This window comes from Lineus longissimus, chromosome 9, assembly GCF_910592395.1.
Source record: "Lineus longissimus chromosome 9, tnLinLong1.2, whole genome shotgun sequence".
Lineage (NCBI taxonomy): Eukaryota > Metazoa > Nemertea > Pilidiophora > Heteronemertea > Lineidae > Lineus > Lineus longissimus.
In genome coordinates, this window is record NC_088316.1 from 997,053 (window position 1) to 1,024,232 (window position 27,180).

General features: G+C 40.6%; 3 protein-coding genes across 9 annotated transcripts in view; 2 read left to right on the plus strand and 1 right to left on the minus strand.

Annotated features, from left to right (window-relative positions):
* The window catches only part of LOC135493090 (arfaptin-2-like), a 30,415-nt gene extending 13,766 nt beyond the window's left edge, over positions 1–16,649 (plus strand). The window contains exons 2-9 of one of the 7 annotated variants that reach the window (XM_064779955.1): positions 1,266–1,505; positions 2,130–2,153; positions 2,437–2,469; positions 4,294–4,710; positions 4,861–4,954; positions 5,419–5,593; positions 8,592–8,736; positions 11,180–11,318. In XM_064779955.1, coding sequence (XP_064636025.1) covers positions 1,289–1,505; positions 2,130–2,153; positions 2,437–2,469; positions 4,294–4,710; positions 4,861–4,954; positions 5,419–5,593; positions 8,592–8,711 — 1,080 coding nt within the window. In that variant the 5' untranslated portion in view covers positions 1,266–1,288 and the 3' untranslated portion in view covers positions 8,712–8,736; positions 11,180–11,318. Of the gene's footprint in view, positions 1–1,265; positions 1,506–2,129; positions 2,154–2,436; positions 2,470–3,167; positions 3,198–4,293; positions 4,711–4,860; positions 4,955–5,418; positions 5,594–8,591; positions 8,737–11,179 lie in introns of all 7 variants that reach the window. The other 6 variants (XM_064779950.1, XM_064779951.1, XM_064779952.1 and 3 more) reach the window with 6 other exon arrangements.
* A 2,016-nt stretch (positions 16,650–18,665) lies between these two features.
* LOC135493740 (telomeric repeat-binding factor 2-interacting protein 1-like) lies at positions 18,666–23,407 on the plus strand. The gene is made up of 11 exons (XM_064781282.1): positions 18,666–18,784; positions 19,337–19,392; positions 19,531–19,641; positions 19,920–20,045; positions 20,316–20,430; positions 20,582–20,720; positions 20,977–21,968; positions 22,095–22,167; positions 22,295–22,356; positions 22,658–22,760; positions 23,169–23,407. Exons 1-11 carry the CDS (start codon positions 18,728–18,730, stop codon positions 23,312–23,314), a joined length of 1,980 nt encoding a protein of 659 aa, XP_064637352.1. The 5' UTR covers positions 18,666–18,727; the 3' UTR covers positions 23,315–23,407.
* Positions 23,408–24,207: 800 nt separating this feature from the next.
* Positions 24,208–27,174, minus strand: LOC135493810 (coiled-coil domain-containing protein 134-like). Its single transcript, XM_064781390.1, has 6 exons — positions 26,965–27,174; positions 26,544–26,665; positions 26,169–26,256; positions 25,871–26,049; positions 25,500–25,571; positions 24,208–25,255 (listed from the first exon to the last, which is right to left on the minus strand). The coding sequence occupies exons 1-6, from the start codon at positions 27,083–27,085 to the stop codon at positions 25,130–25,132; spliced, it is 708 nt and encodes a 235-aa protein (XP_064637460.1). The 5' UTR covers positions 27,086–27,174; the 3' UTR covers positions 24,208–25,129.
* Between the last annotated feature and the right edge of the window lie 6 nt (positions 27,175–27,180).

The window sequence follows — 27,180 nt, forward strand, 5'->3', positions numbered from 1 at the left end:
ACATCTGTGGACTCCGTCTCATGCTGATGATGGGAATCATGATCTACAATGTGCAACAATGTTCCACAGGTTGTTTGATATTGATAAACATCGGCGGCGGGAACTGGGACTGCTCTGGCCGGCATGGAACTCAGCCACACTGATGGAGTAGAGTCAATCACTTATCGAATATGTCTGAAATGTGTAACACTGGCAGCCCAGTTCATACCACAAAATAGGAATAGGATTACTTGTCCAACAGGCAGAAGAATGACGGCTTATAATGAATTTTACGAGGATTAGTCTTATTACAGATTTATTGATAACTGTGCTGATTATTCAGCCTGGATGAATCCAGTTTGCAAGTTGAACATATCATTCTAAGATTATTTGCAGTCTATTTATCCTTATCTATTCTCAAAGCTTTGTGCGGAGAAATTCCTAATCGAAAAAAATGACTAGTTTTGGTTAAGGTTCTGTTAGAATTCCCTTGGAGACTTCTACCGTAGGCTGAAGAATGGGCGAATTCTGAAGTCTTAGATAGAGGGGGCAACTGGGGATGTTTTAATGTCAATTTCCCAAAATTTGTTGTGAGTTTCAGAGATTTCTCAGTTAAGAGGGACGTGCCACCTCCACCCCTCCTCTATCTTTCAATCTTTGCCAAAGGATAAAATTACATCTAGTGTTTGTGTCTAGTACCCCGTATTGTGCTAAAGCTGTGGTGATACAAGACTCACTGCCGAAACGCACTTCGAGCGCTGTGACATTCCAGCCAAGAACCAGAAGAAATCACTCGGGCAAGCCTCGATAAATCAACCGAAGAGGGCTGATGATGTTCGACTCTTAACCTCAGTGGTACACTCTGACAGACTGAAGAAGGACAGGTTGAATAGTACCTTTAGGAATAGCCTCAACGAGTACCATGCTTGGAAGATTCCTTCAATGAGATGTACCGTTGGGAAACAACGATGTCCAATGTTTTCCCTACCCTGTATCTTGCATGTTTATCGAGACCGCTGGAGAGCCACAGGACCTGAGCATACTGATTCCCAAGGGGCAGCCGGTCATAAAGTCTTGAGACCCTACCTAGAGCGCCAAAAGGCCTACTGTTGTATGCTCCGAATTGTACAGACTTGGGTCTGCAGTCCTCTGCTGTCAAAATATGTAGTCTTTGTCTGGCTCTGAGAAATAATATGATGGACCTTGGTGGTGACAGAAGAGTTGGAATTGGAACATTTTTCGAATATTTTCAAACCTAAGTTTTTCCCCCGATCATGTATTTGCAGGTCTCCCATAGATCTCGATAACCATGACAGACGTATCGAGACCAGTCCCCGCTGCCAACGGCGCGAATGATGATGACGATACATTTGAGCAAGACCTCAAAGACATGTTGAAAGACGGTCCGATCCTCGACAATAATAGCTCTGGCATCCAGGATGGTAACCCGCATGAAACAGAATCTGCACGGATACCGACCAACTTGCCGAAGTCTACGATACCGAGGTCCTACACTGTGCCACCTGGTGGGTATTTGTCCAACTACAGTTCTGCTGTGCCAAAAAGTGAAGCGTGTATAGAGTAACTTCTTAAATTCTATTGTGGTCTCTGCATGCTACCTTTTGCGATGTCAAATAATCAATTTTGCACATGAAATGACCTGATTTCAGTGTTTTTTCAAGGCAGTGTTCCACAAACACTATATTCAGTCTGTATTGAGATCTGCTGATTCAGAGACATTAATGGGGTATTGCCTGATCCATGTATGTATAAAGTGAGTGCTTTTAGTCACATGGCTGCATACGTCGAGCACAGCATAAGTTCTGACACAGCTGTTGTGTGGTTGTTGTGTCCAGAGCATACAGTGTAGGTGTGCTTTGCCTAACACTTCACTTGATTCACATCCATTCATGATTCTCAATAGGCCTACCATACAATATAAATGTTCTGACGAAATAATGAAAAACGTCTGATGGTCCAGGAACCAGTGTACGCGTAGTTATATTCGTGACATTCAGTACTTAATAATTGGTCTGAGTCGCACTGTTTCAGAAAGTTTTACCTCATTGATAACAGGTTAGGCAACAGTAGCTTGTCTGTGATTCTTGAAAGCACTTTGAAAAATAATGAAATGTCTGTTCCTACCATAGGCACAATTTGGTCAAGATCGACTGGTGAGCGACCTGGTTTAGTTTTCCATGATATTGAGAGGTGACTGATGGTGGTAATGGCACTACTGTCCTCCCCTCCCCTCCCTATTTATTTATGAATATTCACCACAGGTGACTTAAGGTGGTAATGGTACTAGTATTATGTTTTCCTCTCCCCTACATGTTCTGCCTTCGCAAAAACAGTTGTCAGCAATTGTCAGATATGTCCTTAAATAGAGAGTTGTCTGCTGGGAGGGAGGTTCGACTGTATTTGGACAAAAACTATTATGAATGATTTTCTGTTTAGCTTTGAGAGCGTTGAGAAATAAAATAGTCTCTGGTGAGTATGTCAAGAAGATAATCGGAGAGTGATGGGCATGTGGGCAAAACGTTCATGTAATTGGGTACTGGGCAGGTTAAGAATAATCTAAGATGAAGGTTACACGATGAAGGTTACAGGTGGTTAGTGTGAACGGTGTGTGTTGGGTCATAATTGGTGGCAGGTTACGTTTGGGGTTATTGGGATTTGGATGTGTGATGATGTAAGGTCATGACATTGACAGAATAGTGTCTTGCCTCAGCATTTCGTTGTGTTGACTTACACAGACATGACAGTGCAGTGTTCTCATGCACTGTCACTTTACCAGAACATAAAAGCAAGGCACTCCTCTTGTCATAGCCATCAGGTGATTCCCACCATTGTTGACAAGTGTGTCGCAAGCATACCCTGCTTTATAGACAGAAAGACCAGTCCAATCTACGGCCTTTGTTGATAACGGTGAACGAGTACATATTTTAGATGCGGCCGGTGTATAGCTGATATCACACCAAAAGTGATTAGAAATACCGTGCATAACAAAGTATATGATCAGTTTTAACACTTTACCTTGAGTGTATAGCATGGTATGCTTGTACACACTGCCCTCTAACACAGGAATAGAACTTTTTGGCTTGGTGCATGTTTGCATGCTTAGGTGTATGTATTGACATTTATGTCTTTCTCTTTTTCTCTTTTCAAATCTTGGTTGCTTGAAGCAGATAATTGGACAGCAAAAGGTCAACAACAAGGTCAATATTATCACCTTGATTCTGAGTTGAATGTCTTTCAGTTCATAGATTAGTTTACCTCAGTTAAACCCCTACTCTTTTTTGACTCGACCCTGCATAAGCAGACGCAATACAGGTTGCCATATCCTGCGTCTACATGTATGTCAATGACAGCTAAAGTATTTCCCCGTCCCCCACTCATAATCTTGACCGCACTTGCATTCTCCAGTAAAGGTAGGGATAATTGCATTAGTCTATCTTGTGCATTAGGCAATCAGTCTCAACGGATACTCTTGTCAAGGAACAAACTCGTACCCCCCCCCGAAGAAAATACTGCTGTCAAAATGTTGTCCAATTGTTGTAGAAATAGGGCTTAAATCTCTGCACTGCAGCACTCTTTAGACAAATTTGCTTCAGATTAGGGCATAAGGCCCCGCGAACAAGGAGCTTTGGTGTGAATTGCTGCAGAGAAATTTCAGCCCTGTAATATATGTCACTCACTCACTGATTCTTAAGAGTGGTGATGTTAGTTTCTAAGTTGCTGTGCCAAAACTTGCTTTGGACTTTTAGAATTGCTTTTGATCCTCATGTTTTGTGAGACCACATAATGTCTGCGGTTTGCCTATTGCAGTCCGTGGGCAGTAACTTTTGATGACATGTGTAGAGCATCCTTGTGCGTGATGGGATGGGTTCATTTTGGTTGACAAAGCATAACCCGTGCAGGGTAGTTGGACCAGTCAAGCCCCTCAATAAGCCCAGGAGTGAACCTCACCACTGCCATGAACTCTCCATTGCTCAGACAGCAAACTCAAGTCATATATTTCCCCAAACTTGGTGGTACATAACATAAGAACCTGTCTAAGGGGTTGTGTTAGTGAATGTATTGCAGTAATAGTAAGTGGGGATGAAAATCATGGGGGTTCAGATTTTTAAACCCGTTGGAGGGGGCCTATTACTTATTAGAAATTCAGGGTACAAGGATCCTCTACATATATTGTTGAGAGTGGCCCTCCTGAGCTTGTGGTGGCAAAAAGCTGACTTGTCAAAGCATCTCAGATTATGGAGAAAATCGACTATTGTCAGCGACTTGTAATTCATCACAACTTGTTGTTTGCAGCCACGACGAATGTTCCATTGACGAGTCCTCAGCGAAACGGAGAAGGCAATCGACCAAAGAAACCTGACTTCTCAGGATTCAACGCCTCAAAACTGGAAGGTATCAAGAATTGGAGTATGAACACGTACAAGTGTACGCGGCAATTAATATCGGAAAGATTAGGGAAAGCTTCAAGGACTGTGGATCTCGAGCTCGAGTCGCAGATCGAAGTCTTACGAGACACGCAGCGCAAGTACGCCAACATCTTGCGCCTCGCTCGAGCTTTAACTAGTCATTTTTATCACGTGGTTCAGACGCAGCGGCTGTTGGGCGACGCGTTCTCAGATTTGGCGCAGAAGTCACCGGAGCTGCAGGAGGAGTTCTGTTACAATGCCGACACGCAGCGATCGTTATGTAAAAATGGAGAAACTTTATTAGGTAAGTGGGTTGGTAGGATTGACCAGGCTATGTCTGTAGATTCATTTGATATCATTTAGTGAGAACCCAACTTCTTGAGCGCAGCAGAAAGAGTTACTATAGAAGTCAGCTATTTGTTTTATGCTATAATCCATGCATTATTGATTTCAGGGGCAATGAATTTCTTTACGTCTGGTGTCAACACATTATGTAACAAGACCATGGAGGATACATTGACAACGATCAAATCGTATGAAACAGCGAGGTAAGCAACTTGTGATCCAATAGTTTTAGCAACTCATGATGCAATAGTTGTTGGCAAACCCATGATAGACAGAATGCTTGTGACTTAGGGCAGGCCAATTTGATGATGGAGATTCCTGTGCTCAGTTTCTGTTGCTTGTACCAGGGCAAGTAGAAGGCTCTTCCAATTGAGAAACGTGATGAGACTCTCCTTGTCTTGTGGAAGATGGGGTCACTAGTCCCAGTGGTCGTAGAGAAAATTCCAGTTCTGCTGCTGGAATTTTCTAAGTTAATCATGAACTCGAGTTGAAATTTTCATGCAAAAGTGAAAGTGGCAGGCAACAAACCCTCACATCACACTCACAGCTAAAGTGGAGAAAAGAAGTAATGTCCAAAAATAATCTGTCAGGAATTGAACCCAAACCTGGAACCGGTGCTGGATCAGCTAAATACATGTTGGCCTCATTGATGTCCTCTCATCTCCAGAATTGAGTATGATGCTTACCGCGCTGACCTGGAAGCCCTCCAGCTGGGACCAAAGGATCCAACGACCCAAGCAAGGGCCGCCGAGGCAAATGTCCAATTCCAGAAACACAAGGAGAAGTTTGATCGTCTCCGTGGCGACGTTTCCATCAAATTGAAATTCCTGGAAGAAAACAAGGTTTGTACACCACCTCCTAAGAGGACATTTCAATGCATCATACTTATACTTAAGACTAACAGTTTGCAAAAATAACCCAAAATCTACTGCAGTGAAATGGTTAACAGTCTTATGCTCCGAGTCTTGTTGCTTGTCCTAATCCCATGTCTTTGTCAGATCATTCCTTAGAAATAAGGCACAAGTTTTGTGGCCCTGAATCTAACAACCTCCTGGTGTGCAGAATGTTTTGATAAGCCTGCATTCCTAATCCTAAAAGCATCACCTGTCCATGATGACAATTTCATGTCGTGCTTTCCGAGCCTCAGGTTTGTCGAGATTGCTTTGACAATTACGACCCTGGCCATAGGCTGAACATTCCAGTACCAGCTCAACTCCTGGGAGGGTCTGAAAAACAAGCAGACACCCTGAAATCTAGTAGCACTGTGACTATTTCAACCACTCACAAAGACAACATTTCCTCAAATTCAAAAATGTTTGCACCTAGATGTTTGATATCTTCTAATAGCATCGATGAGTGTCATCTATTGCACCCTGCTTAGTATCAGTTCCTCTCACTCGTCACAGCACACACTACCTGTCTATACTCGCGCTTAAATGTGGCAGCAATGTTAAATAATCCCTGTGGCTATTCTTACGTGACCATGAATGATTTCTTGTAGGCTTTCCTAGGTGAGAGTCAGTCACACATCCGCACTTACAAAAAGTGCAATTTGAAAAATTACGACATTTTGACTTCTCAGTTGGCTCACCTACCATTCCAACTTCATCTACCCTTTCAACTTACGTAAAGTATGTGTGCATGAATGAAGCAGTTTGTTGTGATTGAGCTGGTTCGGCTCAGGAAAATGCCAAGTCCAAAATTTCCGCTATGCACATGCGTTACCAAAACTGACGTTAAAATAGCCTACAGGAATATCATTACTGTCACATAAGAATAGCAACATGGTAAAAAAATCCAGATTACAATACAAGTTTCATGTCTTGAAGTTTTTCCGCCAGAAACTTGTTAGAATTCCTAGGTATGCTGCCTTGGATGAAGCCTTCTTGTTATTCAGAACAAGCGTGTCGATCAGATATAGATTCCTTGCCCCTGGCCCTCCTCCTAGTCCTACTGATATCATCAACAGAGATGCCTTTCCTATTCATTGGATGAATGAGACAGTTTATTTGGATGGTATGGTCTATCAGGGCGTGGGAAAGTATTCTTCCTCTGCCATCAACATGACACCCTGGTCAAAATATCCTTCCTTAGACGTAGAAAGTGGAAATAGCAAAACTGAATTCTGCGCAGCCCCAGTTAACTAGATTGTCGTTGTTCTGTGACTGCCAGGACTGGGCACCGTTTTGGGGTCACTTGGAGTAATTCACAGGTGCGTGAAGATACCAGAATCATATGATCAAAACGTCCCAAATTAATTGATACACACAACATACAAAAATATACTTACCTAGACGCTATTTAGCCGGTTTTGGTGCGTCTGTTTTACATAGGCCTCTTGCACATAGCAGAGGCATTGTACAGCCACCCTTCAACCTTCTGTCGGTTTTGAGTTTAAAATTGATCATTGATTATTGAATTTGGTATTTTCATTTGCCTGTGACTGCATGGTGCTCCCAGTTTTACAGTTGCTCTACCAAGATCTGAGAAATTTATTATTTTAAAATATCGGTAACTTCGGCTTTTGGAACTCATACCCATCATGGAAGAATCCACATGCATCATCCCGAAATCATAATCCATGGATTACCATTGGTTATTTTTTGGATTGGAAGCATGGTTGCTGGTTCTAATTCCTCTGCTTGTCTGGCTCATTTCCAATTTCTATGCAGCCAACTTCATAATTGAAAACATGGCCTACCTGAAAACTGTTGAGATATACTGCACCTGCAGAGTGGTCAGAATGGTCAGGAAAGGGTAACTTTGGTACAAGAATTTGACCTCCAATAGCCATGCAAACTTTTCACTCATTATGAATTTTGTTTCTGTCAGTCAATACTCTTATTCCAGTGAAATGTTGTCCTCATATACCTCGGGTTATTCATTGAATAGAAAGTGTTATTGTTAGGACAGTGTATACCATTGAAGTCTGTGTTAGGCCCTGTCCCTCTTAGAATCAAGAAAAAAAGTTAATGGAACTGTCTTGACACAGTAGGAGAGGAAGCCTTAATCTGTGTCCTAACTCAACAAACTAAGAACGACTTCAACCATGCTGATAATTTGTGGGTTCTATCAATCTTCCACTCAATTTCAAGAACGTGTTTGAAGGTGCTAACTAAAAGGCAGGAGTAATGTTCCAATTCAAAGAACTGGGGGGGGGGGGGCTAAAACTCTAAAAGTGTGGATGTGTTGATGAATACAAGTCGAAATTTACTGACTAGTGATGATGTGTTTCCTTAAGAATTGCTGTGTTGGTACCTGAGCTGGGACTGATCTTTGCTCTGCAAGGATTCTGTTGGTTTCAGAGGCCAGAAAAGAACTAGGGTACTGAAAGCCATCCAGAAGATTTATATTAGTGCTGAAGTTTCACCCTGTGGAATCAGTGACAACTTCTCCGAGAATCTCCTACCTCTCTGTGTCTCAGTGAATCCAGCCTCGGACCGAAGGCCACTCCTTGACAAGGCCCGTATATGAAACAAACATCCGACTTACAGCTTTCTTCTTTGGCGAGGCTATGCCAGGACACTATAGGAGTTGTGTTTCGGCTTTCAAATCATGTTGAATCTCTGTCTTTAGAGTTTGACTGAGATTCAACATCAGTTAGAGTCCTTGGATGTCCTGGCATAGTTTCGCCACAGTGAGGAAGCTGTAAGTCGGATGTATGGTCATTACAAGGGTCAAGGGCCTTGTTTCAGAGACTGAGGCTTAATTTACTTGGAGAGGTTGCTGGCCTTGACTCGCTGAGGTGGGAGACCCTCGGAGCGGTTGTTGCCGATTCCACCGGACGATCTTGTTTTTTTCGCCTCATGTCACCAGTTTCTGTCTTTGTCTCTTTATCAGGTCAAAGTCATGCACAGGCAACTTGTCCTGTTCCAAAAATCGATGGCTGCATATTTTTCTGGAAATGAGCAAGAGTTAAATGAAACACTTGCCAAACTCCAGCTTCCAAACTCCAACTGAGTTACTGTGCTTTATGAACAAAGAGGTTAGCAGTTTATCTAGTTGCTAAATGCTCCTTGCTGATCAATGCCATCATTGTAAATGTTGCCTCTTCTGATTATACATACTGTGTCAATGTCTGAAGCCAGCTGAGGTGTGCCTGTACAAAAGGATACAAAAGGCCTATTTTACTTGTAATTGGTCAATGTGTTCCAGACACGCTTCAAAAAGCTTAATTACATTGACATAGTATATTGAATTATTAAGTTAACCACCAGGAATTTGTGTAATAATTGTCATAGCCTAACTTCACCAATAACATTTAAACCGTAATGTGTTCTCAAATTATGCAATTATTGCCCGCGGACACTTTTGTATAGTGTTATATTTTGCAATGTCAAGCTAACAGGTAGATTTGGGACTATAGTGCTCACCAGACTCTAACAAGAGAATTTCTGATGATGAAATGTGAGTTGTAGGATAATATTTGTTTGGAAATTCTTATCACCTGGTGCTAATAGTACCAGCTTGCAGACCTCATTGGAGGGTCGTAGACGTGGGGTTTGGTCCATCAAAAGCCTTATCTTGACTTTGGGGAAAATCGCCTGGTGTTAACATATGCAACAACTGGTCTTATTTGGTCAGTTGCAGATAACCCTTGTAATACGTTGGCACTTCATCAGCAAGAAGCATGTTGTACACCTTAATGTTAACCAGTTAAAATTTTTTTGCTTATTGGCGGTGGTGCATGTAGATGGTAGCGCCCCCTTTACTAACCTCTTCCTCTCCTCTTCTGCATGTGCATCACTCCTCCCCTGGTGTAAGGCCATCAAGTGGCAGTTGCCGTTCGTCATGTACAGTCCCATTCTTGTTAGAACCTATGTAATTGTTGAAATATATCAAACTTTGTTTTGTGGCTGTGTTGAAAAACTCATGACCTTGTTTCTCCACCTTGACCTTGAGCTAATTGGAGGTCAATGGAGTTATCATTGAATCAGCGATAACCATATACAGTAGAACCTCTCTATTATAAAGGACACCCTCGGGACTGACAAGTGTTGTCCTCATTAGAGAGGTGTCCTGATTAGAGAGGTCAAATTGAATGGAAAAAACGATTTGGGACCAAAACTAGTGTCCTTAATAGAGAGAGTGTCCTTAATAGAGAGGTGTCCCCTATTAAGGGAGGTTCCACTGTACTGTATAATACAAGCTCTGGCTAATTGATGCATGTAGGAAAGAAGAGGGGGGAAAGTGAGACAACATCTCAATTGTGTCTAGATGTATATCTTTGGAGAAGGTTTTCAAAACTTGTGACATTCTAGAGAGATGTATTTCAAGCTCAATATTCGAGTTAATCTTCCGTGTATCGGACATCATCTCGAAAGAATTGTGTGAGGAGCCATCCCACTCTAATAATTCGTTCTCAGAATTGTTAGCAACCAAATGTGCCTCAGTTAGCCAGAGCCGTTTGCTTATAGTTGGTCAGCATTCCCTTTGTTGTCCATGTGTGTTTATATTAGTATAATCTTGTCCTTGTTGTGCATTTTGAGTGAAATGGGCGCCTCCCGATATGTGTTGTAAAACGCTTATGCACTACCATGATACATTCCTATTGTGAATCATACAGTAGTTCACACAAATTAAAACTCAATTTCTAAAACAAAAGTCCTGATCACACCAACAAAATCCATTCTGAAGTCTCTTAAGAACTATGAACTGAATACTGTAGACTCCTGTGCGGTATCTCTCTTTTGTGTCCAGTGGTATACAATGTATGTGTCTTTTCTGTGGGTTTTGTCACGACTGATCGATTGCTATTGATCTGTTGACCGTCACGTGCCTGTGCCACATCCGGGACCTCACGGTGTAATGGAAGTCAGTACTGGCAGAGCAAATACCCTTCGATCTGCTTGGAGAATACTCCTTAGGAGTCTGTACCAAGAGTTTATAAAGAAGGTACGATGCGTCATAACTCATTCTTTCACGGACAGAACTTTTGATAACTTTAAAAAAGCTCAATATTTGAAAGTTTTTAACTGCTTTTGCTTCCTCACACTGCCGGCCGTCACATCGACTGTCTTGTCTGATGGGGTGTTTTTGCATTTTGTATGGTTTTGTGGACTGGGCGGTTGCACTTTCAGTTTGGCTGACCAGGTTGCTGTTTGTTTGGGGAAAACTCAATACGAGGGCAGTGTGATTGTCTATTTGTTTGCATGAAGTACTTTTCTATCAGGTGATGGGTGTAAGTGTCTTAAAGCATGATATGTTATTGTCATCTTTTGTAAGAGGTAAAGTACTGATATGTAGTTCCTTTGCCAGGATTTCAGAAATGGTAACAGTGTCAAAGGATTCTGCTGAAGTTAGCAATCACATTAGATTACCAAATATTGTTTATGGAGCTTTAAAAAAAGATGTCCCAGTCAACCCTTGGCTCTCAACTTCATGTTTTAGGAAAGTATTCTGTACTAATGTGCCGTCGTCTATTCCAGGTGAAGGTCATGCATAAACAGCTGCTGTTGTTCCACAATGCCATCGCTGCGTACTTCTCCGGCAACGAGGCCGAGCTGGAGGCAGTCATGAAGCGATTCAGCATCAAGTTGCAGCCTCCAAATGCGTCCACACCCTCTTGGTTGGAACAACACGAGTAGATTGCCCGCTGCTGCTGCAACTGTGTACATTGCCTTTGATGTGTATATATTGTTCTTTGCCCAAAGTTGCTGGACGGTTGTGTACATTGATGTGGTTTTCCATACAGGGTCAGGGTGGAAGGTATTTGTATGGTTTTCCATACAGGGCCAGGGTGGAAGGTATTTGTATGGTTTTCCATACAGGGTCAGACTGGAAGGTGTTTGAATGGCTTTCCATACATTATCAAGGTGGAATGTATTTGTATGGATTTCCATACCTTGCATCCTGCTGTGGTTTTCCATACAGGGCCAGGGTGGAAGGTATTTGTATGGTTTTCCATACAGGGTCAGACTGGAAGGTGTTTGAATGGCTTTCCATACATTATCAAGGTGGAATGTATTTGTATGGATTTCCATACCTTGCATCCTGCTGTGGTTTTCCATGCAGGGCCAGGGTGGAATGTATTTGTATGGTTTTCCATATGAGTACATCCTGACTCCACTTCAAATTGTGACTTGATGACTTGATCTCAGCTGCCTTACATTGTAGTTATATACAGACAGGTTTGCTGGGGTAAGCTGATCACGATGCGTATGTGTAAGTCTTACAGAAATAAGAATGCCTGCAGTGTAAAGCAGTTTGAATAGACACAATTCTGGAAAATGGTCAGCCTGCCTGAGACTGATGCTGCACTGTTTTCACGGGCTACAACACCAGACAAGGGCTCAACAGTTGTTCGTATGATATTGGTCATTCTCTTGTCCAGTAGTCTTGGCCGTCTTCTTGAAGCTTGCCTATCCATATTCTGGTCATAGTCATCTTGAATCAGTGAGCTCTCTACTGTATGAAGTCAAAAGAGGCCGTGCACATGACGTCATCAAATAAATATGCCATTTGGATGTCAGATTTACAACAAATATTGCAGTAGTGATGTGTGGCAACGTCAACAAAGACGTTATCTTCACGTGGCAAACTTTGTTGGTAATATCAGCACGGTCGTAGCCACAGACTGACGTCCAAAATGGCTACCGAAATGACGTCTCTGCATGACCTCTAATCATAGCCAAAAGAAGAATTTATCATTATAAACTGTCCATGTTTGCATCTTCACGCGAGAAAATATTGTTGAAATTTTTTATTTTTGGCTCTCTGTAAGTGTATTTTGCTGTACAAATAAGATTGTTTTTGAGGTGTTGGCACGATCACCTTAACTGATTCAGTGTATTGTTGTTGTGTTCGTAAATGTTAAGATTACGGTACCCTTTATTTGGTTGGATTTGGGGCTTTAGGGAGAAGCGTTTGGTTCACTCACAATACATGTATATGTGAGGGCTAAGAAGTAATCAATTTGTAACCATTCAATAACTTGGAAAGTCTGGGCTTCAGCGACTGTTGCATTGTGGTATTTCTCAAATTGTTACAACTATTTGAGACAGAGTTATTATTCAATGAATGCTGGCCTGTCATCTCAAACTTTACAGATATTTCATCGATTCTTTACCTTGAAATAATAATTTATGACACCCAAGAATATAAATAGCTGTTGCTATGGCACTTGAAGGGAAATTATCAGAATGGGGCAATTTGAGTAAAAAAGCGTGGAATCTCATGAGATTGTTTGAACAGTCATGAATCATAACAAAATTCAGGTTTGTACATATGATTATTTTTGAGTTCTAGACTTCAAGGTAATTTGTATCAAAAATATGACAACTTTCCATTGTATATAAATCCTAGGGGTTTGGGCTGTATAAAGTTAAGATGTGTGTATTTCACTACTTGAAACTTAATTGGTTCACAGAACAATCTACACCCTAAATGTTTAGTTTGTTGCATTTAGATACACCCTGTATTATTTAGGCATGACATTTCTCTTATGTTTTACTGTTGCTGTTTCTCAATCTTGACTATTGAGTTTTATTTTGATTAGTTAGCTGGCTTTTGTTGACGGTGGAGATTTCTGAAAGCGACATTCCTAGATGTTGTTTGATTTGCAGCAATGGCATCACGTCATTTATCGCCCATTCTTGTACTGGGTGTACAAAAAATCAGTTCACAGAATTCAGAACATATTTCTGTTACTTGTGTATAGATTTGCGTGTAATATATTTTCAGAATTTCTTCGAATTGATCCTTATTATGGCAGTTGTTATGTAATCATTTCATTCACTGTAATTTATTGTTGTGGTGCCGTCTTGTTGATTAGAAATGTAAGATATTTGCGGTGTTGGGATGCCCCTGCTTGCATGTGAGCTGTGGACACAGTCCTTTTTCTTGGTAGGGTCAGTATAGCAAACAGTACACAGACGACAGCAGATAACTAGTGTCAACTACATCTACTTTTACATGAATGCTTTCAAAGTGACACTGTAGAAATGCTGTTGTAGGAAAGTTTCTGAAGACAGCAACTATTTCATGTTGTACTCAAACCCACTTATGTAGGCTGATAAGATGTCAGCCTACAATGTTACATAACTGGGTTTGAGTACAATATGAAATAGTCCATGTTGTAGGCTGACAATGACATCTTATTGAAGCGACGATACTGGGTGGCAGGTGCCAGCATAAAACTTGGAACCCGTTGCCTATCGTTAGAACCCAATTTATTATTGGGAAGGTCATTCTTTACGAGCCAACTGACTTTGTGAATTCACCAGTTTATCTGCTTTCTAGAATGTGCTGTTGGCCGAGTGTATATTTATTTTAGCAGAATGAGATGCCAAATCAGAGTCTATGTTGACGAGATTATATGATTAGTTTGTTGCTGGTTTATTAGCCGTGGGTGTTAGTGTTTTCAGTCATCTTTGTGAAGCCCTTTATTTTCGTGGCCCAACATGTAAAATTTTGCAAAAAAACATCCGTTTCAAATTTGGTTTCCATTTTATTCTGCATGTGTGGCGTTTCTTTCGCACCTAGACATCTTAGCTCATTTGTTTACACTTACTTTCCCTGATGAAAGTAAACAAATCTTGTTTTGGTGTAATGTGTGAAAATCACCCTAATTCATTGAAAATGGTGTTCTGGTGTGTGTGTGTGTTTTCTATGAGCCCCTTTTCTTCAAGTATTGGATCTTTTTACATGTTGTCCCAAATTGTGTCATCATAATACATTCCTGTTGTAGAAATCTCAACTTCTCAGCAACTTGTGAGCTTAAACACCCACTGAGGTGTGGAAAACTATGTGTACCGTTTGGCCAAGGTTAATTTATAACAAACTTGTTGTGCTTGTCTTAACACTTTCAGCGCCCAGCCATATTTAGCGTACTTCCCCCAGGGGCCAAGGTTACGCCCCTTTTTACCCTTTTTCAAAATTATGAAAACAATAGAAGGAATAAAGATAATTACATGAAATTTTCTGTGTTGGTTCTTCTTTGTTAGATCTCTTTACAATGCTAATTTGGAATGATAGTCAGCAAAGCACTTGATTTTGCACAATGGTACCCCACACATAGAACAGTAATATCTGGTGTCTTTCCGAATACCCACTTTTTGGCATACTCTCGGCTACATCTGCCCCCGTCATCAATCTTCGACCCGCCATTGCGCCTATTCGAATGCAGACAATCTTGGCTATAAATAGCACATTGGCTGAACATCATACTATCACTTCAAGCGCTGTATAGTTAAATTGTTTTCCCCTATACTGCGCTGCTAGTCGCCTCGAAGACAAAGCGGGAAATTTAAAAACGCGACGTAATATTACGTCGGATGGCTCAACCGTGTGAACTTGCAAGACGTAAAATTACGTCAGATGGCGCTGAAAGTGTTAAGATAAAGTGTGAGAAAACATTTTTCCTGTTTGCAATTTGAATTTGAAGTTTCTAAATGCGTGTCTTTGATTCAGCAGTCAATTACTGTAAAACTGTTCTTATTCATTTGCCTTAAATATATAACCAATTTCCTATCTTTTTGGACCAAATCAACTTCTCTTTGATTCAAGGAACATCAAATTTCTATGTTAAAGAAAGCCTGTGTTTTATACTATGTAAATGTCCTCACCTATTCTTGTCTGTTACTCTGCATTTACCCCTTTGAGGACGAAAACCTTCCTGAGAGTGTCTCGAAAAACCCGGGGATTCTCAGAGCGTCAGAACCTAAAATTGTTTAAATTTTGTTTGTGGCTGTCTTTTGTTGATTTTAGAAAGTCGTCATTTGGCATACATTGTACCCAGGCATACCTGACCTTTAATGTAATTTGACTAGCTTTGACTTTGGCAGAACTTGGGCAGTTTCTCTCAGTCCTCTTAGGGATAAAACTATCCATGCTTTGCATGAATGGGGTGTCGGTGTATGATATCTATAAATAGTTTAAACAAGCCATTTGTTGTGTATGTATATTGGAAGTTTTATATAAAGGATTGGGAATAAAGTACAACTTGAAAAGAGTAGGTTCCCTATTTCTCGATAAAAAGTTAAAAAAATATTGTGAGCTCTCCCAACCAACTTAGTACTGTATTTAGAGCACTAGAGGAAGAAAATTTGGTTAGTTCATGCTGTTTGGAAGAGTTTCAAGGCAGTATGGGCCAACTTGTTTATTCATAAAGAAAAAACTGGGAAAGTGGTCAAATATATGCTTTTTACTCGAACTAAAAGCAATTCTTGTTTGAGAATCTTGCTTCTAGTTCAAATGAACTTTGCTAGTTGAATGAAATTATGATTTATTTCAAGAAAAAAATTTGTAATTTATTTGAATGCGTCAGATCTGCTGTTAAGGCCTAAAGCTGGTTTGGGACTCCTAAAATATTCCTAACTGAAAGGTAAGGCTTTTCAAATAACAAAAAAGAGATGCAATATCATGCAAGACTTTGGGTAGACAATTCAAATTTCAGAACATTCGGGCCAACAGTAAAACTGTGGTGTCCAAAGATATCAAAATATATCCTGGATTTATTTTCAGTGGCCATAAATTCCAAACTAGGCCATTTTGCTCAGATTTGCCAAACGGATACTTTTCATTTTGTGATGAAACACTACAATTGTTTCTCACAGGCTGGTTGTTGGTGTGATGTGTATTGCTCTCTATGTTATGGAAAAGTTATACGATCTCAGCTGGTCTCCAGATGAGCATTAGTCCTTATCAGCAATACCTGTCAGTCCTGTAGAATTCCTAAGGAATTGTCATGAATAGTTCAAGATGTAATATATTATTTTATCATGCTTCCAGTGAACATGAAAAGCATATTAAATCTGCATCAGCTAAGCTATGTCTTCTGTTTTGCACTTTTTGATACAAGTTGCCCAAGCACAACCCATCCCAGGACCTTGTATGCAATATCACAGCTTCTTAGCCTTGCAATACCAGGCTTAAATTGCAGGCTGCTCCTCCTTGCAGTCTATAAAGACTATGTCACAACCAGGTCCCAGAATGACCACACGTGAGGTGTCCCACCCAACATTACTCCAAACTGTCAGAAGTCCCAGCTCAACCAGGTGACAAACTTCATCCCAGGTAATCCGTCTCTGCTCTGTTCTGTACACAAGTTGTCCCAGCACAGCCCATCCCACTGCATTGCATGCCAGACAACCATGTCACCACCTTGCCACGAACATCACTCATCAACCCATCTCCCATACGATTGTGCGTGGAAGACACTGCGAGTGCCACAACCAAGATATTGTGCAAGGACGTCTTTGAGATGACGTTTCATGAATGGTGGAGACAGAAAGTGCTTGTTGGATAGGTTGTGATGGGAAGATATCGCAGAAATTGCCTGATGCCTGATGAATACTGGCAAGGGTAAAGGAAGACGGACAACTCTCTGGAGGACATGTTCTTGGCCTCAGATGACAGACTATCTGCCTTGAGCTGACGAAGACTTCATTTTGCTGTTAAAAAGATCACAATGCATATATGCAAGACACTGTCCAATGCAATAAGTCACATACAGATATCCGAAGAAAATTGATGACAATTTGCGTCAGAAAACTTTATTACAAGATCAGAGTCGAGACAGATATATGTTATAGTTTAACCACAAAAAACATGATGGCAAGGTTCGATTGTAATGAATGCCAATATGCAGCAATAATGGTACCGAGCAGCAAAGTTGTCCTTGTCGTTCTGTCTCCATTGAAAGTCCACCTTCAAAGTTACATTCTATTTTTCTCACAAAAGAAAACTTCGACATCCCATCACCATTTCATTGCACCATAGTCCACTTCCTGACTCATGATATATTATATGTCCTTTCCCCTTTCCAAAACAGAAATGTCTGCAATCCACACACCATGACAAGAAATTTAATTCCGTAGTGAAATCAAGTGAATGCTTCATTAAATCAGTCTATCGCATCACTCAGCTATAACACAAATAAAGTAACGCCAATGTAGACCGGTCTGACAGCATCCGTTGCTTCACCAGCAGTTGCTGGTCTCGTCTGTGTACATTGTCTGTTGTAGCGATAAATCTCTCCACGCAATGTAAGATGCAATTACCTGTCAAATCAATTTGAAGGCTTGTCAATGGCAATGCAAAATCATCACCCCAGGGCCATGCCCATGCCGGGTGCCCATTATTCATTTATTTCTGCCCATTTATTCATTGCCATTTGAACTTTGACCCTGGCTGTTCTCCAGCGGCAGCAGCACTCATCGACGTATCAGCAACTGATTCCAACCGATTGACGACATAGTTTGTTGTATCAATAAATCTTTCTACACAATTTGTGATGCAATTTTCTGTTTTTCGGTCAAGTTTATTTGAGGGTTTGTCGATACAAGTTTCCCAACATTCGTCAGTGATGGAGTGAACTAGCTGCTGAAATCGTTGTCTCTGGGTTTCTGTTTCAATGAAATGCTTCAATTGGGGGTCATTTCCTGCTGCTCCAAGTGCACTTGCATCCATCGCAGATTATTACACGATTTCGACCCTAAAAACGAGCTTGAATGAGAAATTTGCAATTTTTTGATACAACATGTGTAGGATAACCTTGACCTTTTGTCGAATTGCGTTTGTTTCGCTCCATAATCATTTCGCCCCCAGACGCTTTGCTCCAAATCGAAGTCGTTTCGCTCCCTTGGACTTTTCGTTGGGATTGAGTACCCAGGGTTTTGTACTGTAAAAGTCTTAGGGACCGAAACGACTGGGAGCGAAAAGGTCAGGGAGCGAAACGATCGGATACCCCTTTTGTCAAATCTTAGATTTTTAGCCCAAGATAGAATAAATGTGGAATTTTTACATACCTAATAAAAATCTATATATTGGTTTTAACAATGAATAAAGCTATATTGATACAAATGCTGAAGTATCAAATTCAGAACATTTGTTGTATATTTTAAAACGTATCTTTTATTATTTCGAAAATCCGGCTGCAAAAAATATTTAGCGGGAAATTCAAAAAGGTCAAAATGGCGGACGGTGCCAAAAAGAAATCTTCAAAAAAAATATTTGTGCACGAAAATGGGGAACCCATGTCATTTTATATGGCCCCAAGCAGTGAAAAGGCTGATTTAAGAGCCGATGTTTTTGTAAGTTACCCTACTGTAGGAACAAACATTACATTTAGGCCTTCAACACGCACAATAGACTGAGTAGTACTTGTGGTACTGTAGCCTAGGCTAGCCTACATGCCTAGGTAGGCCTATGCATGCCAACACTAAGTAAGAGACTGACCGACTGAGTGAGTACCATGCAGTAGGGCCTACTCATACTCCATCTAATCTGGATGCTGCTCTCTCTCTCCATCTGACTCTCTGTGGCTGGGTGTGGCTAGCAACGTCTGCCAATCTCACTGGCTGACACTGCCCTACATATGGATTTTGCCTGGACTTGTGTCATGTGACGTGCTGATCCAACAGCCGAGGACATGTCATTGTCATCAATGGATTCCCTCCTCACTGTCGATACTGATCCTCTTCCTCATAGGAATGTCACACTGACTCAGTCCAGACTGTCAGTCGCTATTTCTGTTGACACAAGAAATTAGAATCAAATAGATAATCTCAATGAATGATTGAATGGTTCTCTCTCAGTCTCAGTCTCTAATTTGTCAAACTGCAATGATTTATTTTCTCTTCCAGCATCATGGTGGACGATTTGCTCTGACTACAGAGAGGGAGATGGAAGGTGTCATCAAGTAAGTTTCTGTGTCTGATTTATATTTATTTTGAGGTTGAATTTTTTCTGAGTATGTGATATCTGTTTGTGAGTCCACTGTGGCATCAAGTCCAGTCATGGTTGTACTACTTTGAGCTTGTTCTTTTCTGTTTTCCAGAATGGCGACCGAGGGAGCAACATTGCCGTCTGGTGCTACTGACTTCTTCTCAATAAATTTCATCAAAGATTCTACTGACAAAGATAAAAAGTTGAAATTGGAGGATTACAGGTGGGGATGATATATATAATAAATGATAATGTTTAAGTTTTGTAGATATACTCAGCGTTTTTTCAGCTACTGTCAACAATGCTGCTCTAAGCTTTTCCAAAGTGTCCCTTGAAAAGCAATGGTTTTTTTTCAAGTTAGACGTAATGTTCTAAAACATGTCATTCCTTGCTGGATATTGTTATAGAAATGACTTTTTAATGTTTTTAAAGGCCTACAATAACAATGTATGTCGTTTGAAATTTAACGTCGAGTTTGAGATTTTTTCGAATTAATTTCAGAATGTCTGCTGACGCAAAGGGGGCCTTTTATTCAAAGGTGCACCTGGACTATCAGGATGAATTGACAAATGAATTTGATGACTTGATGCCCACACTCATTGCTTACAATAGCAAAACAATGAAGGGGTTAGTATTACATGGTATTATTACAGTAGTTGAGAGTTGTTTACATTGTTAACGAACAAATTGAGTACAAGTTGAGACATGTCGACAACTACACCATGATTTCTTGAGACAGAATGATTAAGAAACACAGCCTGATGACCAAATCAAAGTCCTGTCTCCTAGAAGCCATGCCAATTGCAAATCGATTACTTATGGGAGAGCATAATACATATAGGCCTAGTGCTCAAGGCCTCCTCTACTCAATTCTCAATATCGTTGTTACTTCCGCAGGAGAAAAATGTATCAAGTACATGAGGACAAGGCTATAATAACCTACCTCGTGGAAAATCGCAAACTCTTCAAGGTGAATGGAAATGCGGTTTGGAAGACAATGGAGTCACTCGGGGTAAGTAATGAATTCTAAGCTGATTATCAGCTGCAAAGGAATATATGGAATGGTTCAGGGCTACTAGGTGTATTAACCATTTAGTAAGGATTCACTGATGTTGTCGGTTTCGGGATTTAAAAAAATGTCCAATTTTTCTTTTCTTCTTCAGATTACAAGCCACACCTGGCAATCGATGAAGGACCATTACATTAAATATGTACAGCCTAACCTGCGAGCCTTTGATCTGCCGCCCAAAGTCACCAAGGACCTCTGCAGATTTTACCCAGCTCTCAAGACTAATCCAAAAGGTAATTATGATTGTTGTCCCAAACAAGCCCCATGAAACATGTTCCTTGGGGGCAGGTATGATGAAGCTTTGCCCTGATGACCCTCAGATAAGTCAGAGGACCCAGGATTGTATTTCTGGATGAACTGGAATGGCCTTAAGGAACTACAATTTCTGGCTTCTACTTGACACAAGTTTGCGGCTAAATATGAGATAAATTAATGATGAGACTAGTTCTTTATTTTCTATTCATTACTTTTCTGTTTTTCCCATTATAGACAACGAGGAGCCTGAGATAGACGATACCTCAACTGATTCTGATGTCATCTCAGAGGTCAGTGCAACAGACGAAACACTTTTGAAGGCAGCAGGAGGTGCAGAGTCAGATGCCTGTTCCTCATCGTCAAACATAGTTACTGGGAATGGTGACCATGGTAGCGACCTTGACCCTCAAACGGGAACATCTGCAGAATCCAGGAAGAACAGAAACATGCCAGTCAAGCAAACGCCGCCAAAGAAAATGTCCAGTCTTCAAGCACCTGTTGAGGAGAACTCGAACAAAAATGGGCCGAGTTTGTCTGATAATGTCGATGCTGTGAAGGATTCGAATAAAATGTCGCGTCGAAGGAAACAAAGACTTGTTTTGAGGACGGATTTTGACATCGGGGACGGTAATGATTTGCCGGGGCTGAGTGGTAATGATAACAAGGACAAAAAGAAAAAAACGCCCGTCAAGCTAACACCACTTAAAAAAACTTCCAAAAATCAGGTTCGAGTTCAAGCGAATTCTCGCAAAAGACGGCGGATCTTAGATGACTCTAATGCTGCTACACTTTCCAATATATCCACGGCAGGAAATAGCTCGGAATGTGACGACTTTGATGATTTTGACAGCCCAGGGGGCCGAGTCAATGCTATTAAGAGAGCTAGAACTTTATCACCACAGGTGAACCAGAAGAGTTTAAATCATAAGAAAATATCGAAATATTTTGTCAATGTTGAGAAAACACCACCATCTGCTAGTGCTACTCGGTCAGAGATTGGGCTGTCTTCCAGTGAGTGTGAGAATGAAGAGATGTTACCCACGGGGGAATCTGATGGCCCTGGTGAGGAAACTGGAGACAGTGTTACTGCAAGGGAGTCGATGGGTTCGGGTGATGAGAGCGGTGGGATGGAGACAGCGAAAGAAACAATGAGCTCGGACAGTGATGCGTCGCCAATGCTGAAGCAGGCGCATGTAGAAGAGACAGTTGAAGACGAGGATGAACAGGTATGGCTGCTTGGTATAAAACATTTCCAATACTTCAATACGTACCAGTGATTTTAAAAAGTATAACTTCTTTTGGTTGCTTCTATCAGAAAATATTTTCGAGTACAATTGTATCTTGTCTTTCAGGGTGGCTCCGAGGAGATGGATGAAACGTTCGAAGAAGGAGAACTGCATTTGGATTCTGATGAGAGTGATGATGGTAAGTTGAACTAGACATCGATGTCATCCCATTGGATGACGTCGATGACCTGGTTCAGTTGGTCACCCACCGCACCAAACTGTCCTTATATTAGTCTTGTATTGATGAGATGTCCTTCTTGTTGCAGACGATGCAAGTGATGCAGGACCGATGCGGCTATCACAATCAGAAGCGGACGAGGTGTTGGAGGTAAGCTCTGTCATTTGTACAATCACTTTAGAATCAGTTCTTCTTAAGCTGCATTCCAAATAGAAGAGTCACACACATGTTTTCTCCAAGGCCTAAGTTTCTGAAAACACTTTGTCAGAATCGGACAAAGCATGACCAAGAATTTTGCAAGATTTTTATTTTTGCAAATTTTGAGAAAAACTGAGATTCCGGTAAGAAAAATCACGAAAAGAAAAAACACAAAAATTAGATTGTGAAAATGTTGAGGTTCACAGTATATTTTCTTTGAAAGTTTTTAGTTCAACATGTTTGTGATTTTCAGGGCATGGAGTCGTCTTTTGAGTTAGATCCAGAAAGGGTAAAGGAAATACTATGGTCATTCAGTGGAAATGTAGGAGATGCAGTGTCTTTCCTTCAGGGAGCAGGTAGGTAGAATAAAAGTAACATGGATGTACCTTAGTCTGTAAACAAGGCATTTTGAAATGGATTTGGAATACAAATAACAAAAGACACTCAACTGTTTTTCCCCATTAGAAGAACTTACAATCATTTATAAAATTTCAAAATTTAAAAGATGTTTAAGATTTGCATATCAATAGAAAACTTTTTTATCCTGAGACTTTTTTCACAAGATGTACGGATTTAGATCGGCACATAGGCCCTGCAACATCAGGTTTTGGACTTGCGATATTTTTCAACTAAAATGTGCCCGTGTATGCTCGATGTATTCATTTTGACGTCATCCTTCTTGACCAATCCCGGGTCGGATGATGTGTTCTCACTCTAGCCTCAACTTTTACAGTTTACTTATTTCAAAACTACCCTTTTTACAGATTTGCCATTCTGGACCCGGCAGGATGACGAGAATTTGTGTTCTGGTGAAAACCCTGAGAGCTTGGACAGATTTACTTGCAGTCAGAAGAAGGCCCGGCTGGCATTCTTGAGACCTGTGAGAAAAACGTATGTGAACATGAGTTAGGAACAGTTAAAACGTTGTCGATGCTTGTCATTATTTAACTACAGACATTTTGAACCAAAAGACAATTTTATATTTTGTATTGAGAAATTGCAACCATGTAAATACACATATTATTTCAATATAGTTTGTCCATTTTATGCACCAATTTCTCCCGAGGGATATGAATGCCATCTGGTAACAGTTGTCGGTACCGTATTTGTGACTCGCTCTACCAAAACTAGGCGCTTGTCGCATCTGAACTCGACAGGTTGATACGGACTTGTTGTTCATTTCCCTATTGTAGACCTTTTGTGAAATGTGACCAAATCAGTTTGTAATAGATTTCACAAAAGGTCTACAATAGGGAAATGAACAACAAGTCCGTATCAACCTGTCGAGTTCAGATGCGACAAGCGCCTAGTTTTGGTAGAGTGGGTCACATTTTTGGGTAGAGAAAAGGGTTGATTACAGAAACAGACAGCGACACTTTCAGTTTCTAGCGACACTTTCAGTTTCTGGCGATCACTGTGTTCACGGAAGGGTCTTGATTGACAGTGCTAAACGTGGAGAATGCATTGGCACAATGGAAGAGAGTTAGACTTGTGGTCAGAAGGTCATGGGTTCATGACTCGGCCAACACTACTCTATGCTCGGCTAAAATGGCCAAGTATCATGCAGTCTATGCACTCCTTGCTTCCTACAGAAACCTTTCTGGATTATAACACTTTGAGACAGTACTTGTACAGTATAAAGGGCTTTACAAGAACTTTGAACCTTCTGAAAGTTTGCTCTTCTACTTCCAAATCCAAAAAGTTACCTGTTCTGCTTCCAAATCCTAGCAACCAGACATTTCGTCACAAGTTATTCCTCTACTATTTGCCTTCACAACATGAAATAAACTCCGAGAATCTATGTAAAGAACTGATTTTATTCAAACAAATATTGGGTAAATCTTCTGCGATAACGGACTTATCTCATAAATGTTTACAAAATTGTAAGAAGACTGTTAACTTGCCTAGGAGCCCTCACTCTTTTCAAAGTGTAAGCACCTATATCATTACATGATACCGCTATCAATCAAATTGTAACAGCCCTGGACTGATTTTACAGTACGCAGCACAACCACAGTGATTTGCACAGGACAATACGGGTGAAACAATAAAGATGATGGCTGTTCCCACAGGGGTACATCTCACAAGTGAATAGTTAGCAAAAATGATCATAAAATCCGAAGAAGACCATCATTTATTTATCTTTTGCTCTCTTTGACTTATGAGACATACCCCAATGGCAGTTTCACTGAGGTATTATGTCTTGCTTTTAGAGAGGGGCCAATGATGTAGGCTCCCACAATTCACTTGTTTTTAAGATTTTTAACCCATGTGTGTAGATACATGTATGTGACAAATATATACGTCTGCCACAACAAAACACTGTGCATAGACAATTAATTCACAACATACAGTATGTTTATCAAATGAAGTGTCCCCAAATGATGCAGCCAAAGCATTTACAAATGGACAACAGTCTTGTCCAGATTTGACTAAAACAATTCCATGTTTTAAAATGACACCTCTTCTTCACATGCTTCTTGCAGAATGTCTGTAACAATATTGTATTACAGAAAAAATACTAAATTGCCCAAGCTTCTAGTTTTCATAACAGATCAACATCACAAATAAACATACTTGGCCTAGTATCCCCCCCAAGGAACCAACAAAGACAACCTTCCCCCAAAACTACAGAGCATAAAAAAACGGATACAGTCTATCATTTTACTAGATATCAAAAAAGCTGTTAAAAAAACTTTGTGTAAAATTCCTAAAAAGCTAACAATCATAACTCAACTCGGCCTGGGCTGCTTAATTTCGGACCTTTCTTTGTTTCCTTCTTCTTTTTCTTTTTCTTCGTTTTCTGCTTTTTAATCTCCGATGATTTCTTTTGTTGAATGTCTCGCATTAACTGAAAAAGAAGAAAATTCCATGATGTGCTGCAGACATACCATGTAGACACTATAGCCGGCAGCTGTACAAAAGGCCTAGAATACGGGAAATAGGCCTATGTGAAACAGACGCATCAACACTGCTAAATAGCGTCTCCCAAGTATTTTGATAAGCAGCTCGCACCAGGCTAACATCTGATCATATTACTAACTCTCTGTTAATAGAACCACGCTGTTCTCCCACAAGTCACCTGTCCAACTCACCTTTGTGTATTTTTCCGAGTAAGGATTAACATAATCAGCATCCCTTTCTATAAAATTCAGTTCTTGCGCCATCTGCAAGAAGGAAGACAGAAATCAAATTAAGATTTTGGATTGTAAATCAGTGATAGGCATAGCCCGAGGGTTGGGGGTGGGAATAATCATCTTTCGGACAAGAATCATTGAGATCAAACTGAAGTACCTCTAAAAAATTGACCGTGAAATGCCTTTCTTTTTCTGGAAAATGTCCACCTTTTGGACATACTGGCTGCGCCTAATGTTTGTAACTGACCACAAAGCATGTGGAACACAGAAAAAGTGGAATTAGTGTTTATCAATCCAACTCGTGTCCCGAAAAGAGTTTTTATACTGACCAAGTGTAAAAGTTGTGCATCATTGCCATGAAACAAGCCAGTGCTGTTACAGAACCCAATGCTCCAGCCTAATAGAATGTTCCAGTCTTTTTTCCTATCAAATATATTGTGTGTTATATCTGGCAGTCGTAGGATAAGGTCGCCAAAGAATGCAGTGTTCTCTGCGATATTTGACAAGGCTGGAAATGAAAGAAGAGGAATAATCAATTTCACTTAAAGTAGTGTCAGTTGAACTGAAAATAACTTCAGTTTAACTGAAATATGGCAATGATTGACAGCATCAGAGTGGCATACTTACCATCCCTGATAGTGTCGTTATTACTAGGAAAAGGATCTCCAGGAATAAAACCCAACACGGTCAATGTGGTCTTGGCATCGATGAGAACCTGGATAGAACAAAATGCAAGAGCATCAGTGAAGTCAATTGATAGCTTGCACAGTCATCGTCTACTTGCACCACCACTGCCTGGTTGTGACAATCTCTCAAAGCGTCTCAAGTCTGGTTGTGACAATGACTCATAGTGTCTCCAGTCCTCTTATGGTGTATACTATCCAGTCTGGTTGTGACAAGATCTGAGAGTGTCTCCACCCTCCATCAGTAGATTAAGACCCCTCGGTTGAACACATTGTGAAAAGAAAAGATTGCCAAAAATTTGTTATGAAAGGAACTTACTTTGAATAACTTTTCCAGAACAATTCCAATCATTTTATGTTGTTTTTCAAAACTATCTAGAGTAAGTATTGTTTTGATGGCATCTTTATGGGCTAATCTTTGTTGATGGAAAAGATGAAGATCTGGTTGATATTATTAAGGAACAAGAACAGACCATTGTCGTTGAAATGCTGCTGATTTTGTGTCTCTTAGTTTTGGCTCAGTCAGACCAAAACCCTACAACATCGGCTAGCTGCCGATTACAGTTGATAGCCCCCCCTCCCCCGGATCCACAACGCCCACCGTCCCAGCCTCTGACAGCATCAGACGACTAAAATAGAAGAAGAGATGCAGTGGCATGCCTAATTATTGTAGTGATCAACTACCACATGAAGACAAGACATGTCGATAGTGTTTACAAATCTATTTTTAGAATGGATACAAATGTCTTCTTGTGAAAGTTTCTGGTCTTTCTCCACTGTTTTCTCCTTCTGGGCATCTCTGCCGGCGGTTTCCTCCTGCACAGTGATGCAGAGGATACTTAAGAACGTAATCAGCAGCATTTCTCTAAATATGCATTGACAACAGCCATGAAATCGTGATTTGTAAACAAAGTGTACACGTGGGACTTGCTGGTTGGCGTTTGGGGAAACCCCTT

Bases quoted from the DNA above. Each gene is read 5' to 3' on its own strand.
- LOC135493740 (XM_064781282.1), top strand. From the start codon at position 18,728: ATGTCATTTTATATGGCCCCAAGCAGTGAAAAGGCTGATTTAAGAGCC. The intron at 22,168-22,294 runs GTAAGTTGAACT...TTCTTGTTGCAG, and splicing joins TTCTGATGAGAGTGATGATG to ACGATGCAAGTGATGCAGGA. The intron at 22,761-23,168 runs GTAGGTAGAATA...CCCTTTTTACAG, and splicing joins GTCTTTCCTTCAGGGAGCAG to ATTTGCCATTCTGGACCCGG.
- LOC135493810 (XM_064781390.1), bottom strand. From the start codon at position 27,085: ATGCTGCTGATTACGTTCTTAAGTATCCTCTGCATCACTGTGCAGGAG. The intron at 26,050-26,168 runs GTAAGTATGCCA...TTTCATTTCCAG, and splicing joins TAACGACACTATCAGGGATG to CCTTGTCAAATATCGCAGAG. The intron at 25,256-25,499 runs GTGAGTTGGACA...CTTCTTTTTCAG, and splicing joins ACTCGGAAAAATACACAAAG to TTAATGCGAGACATTCAACA.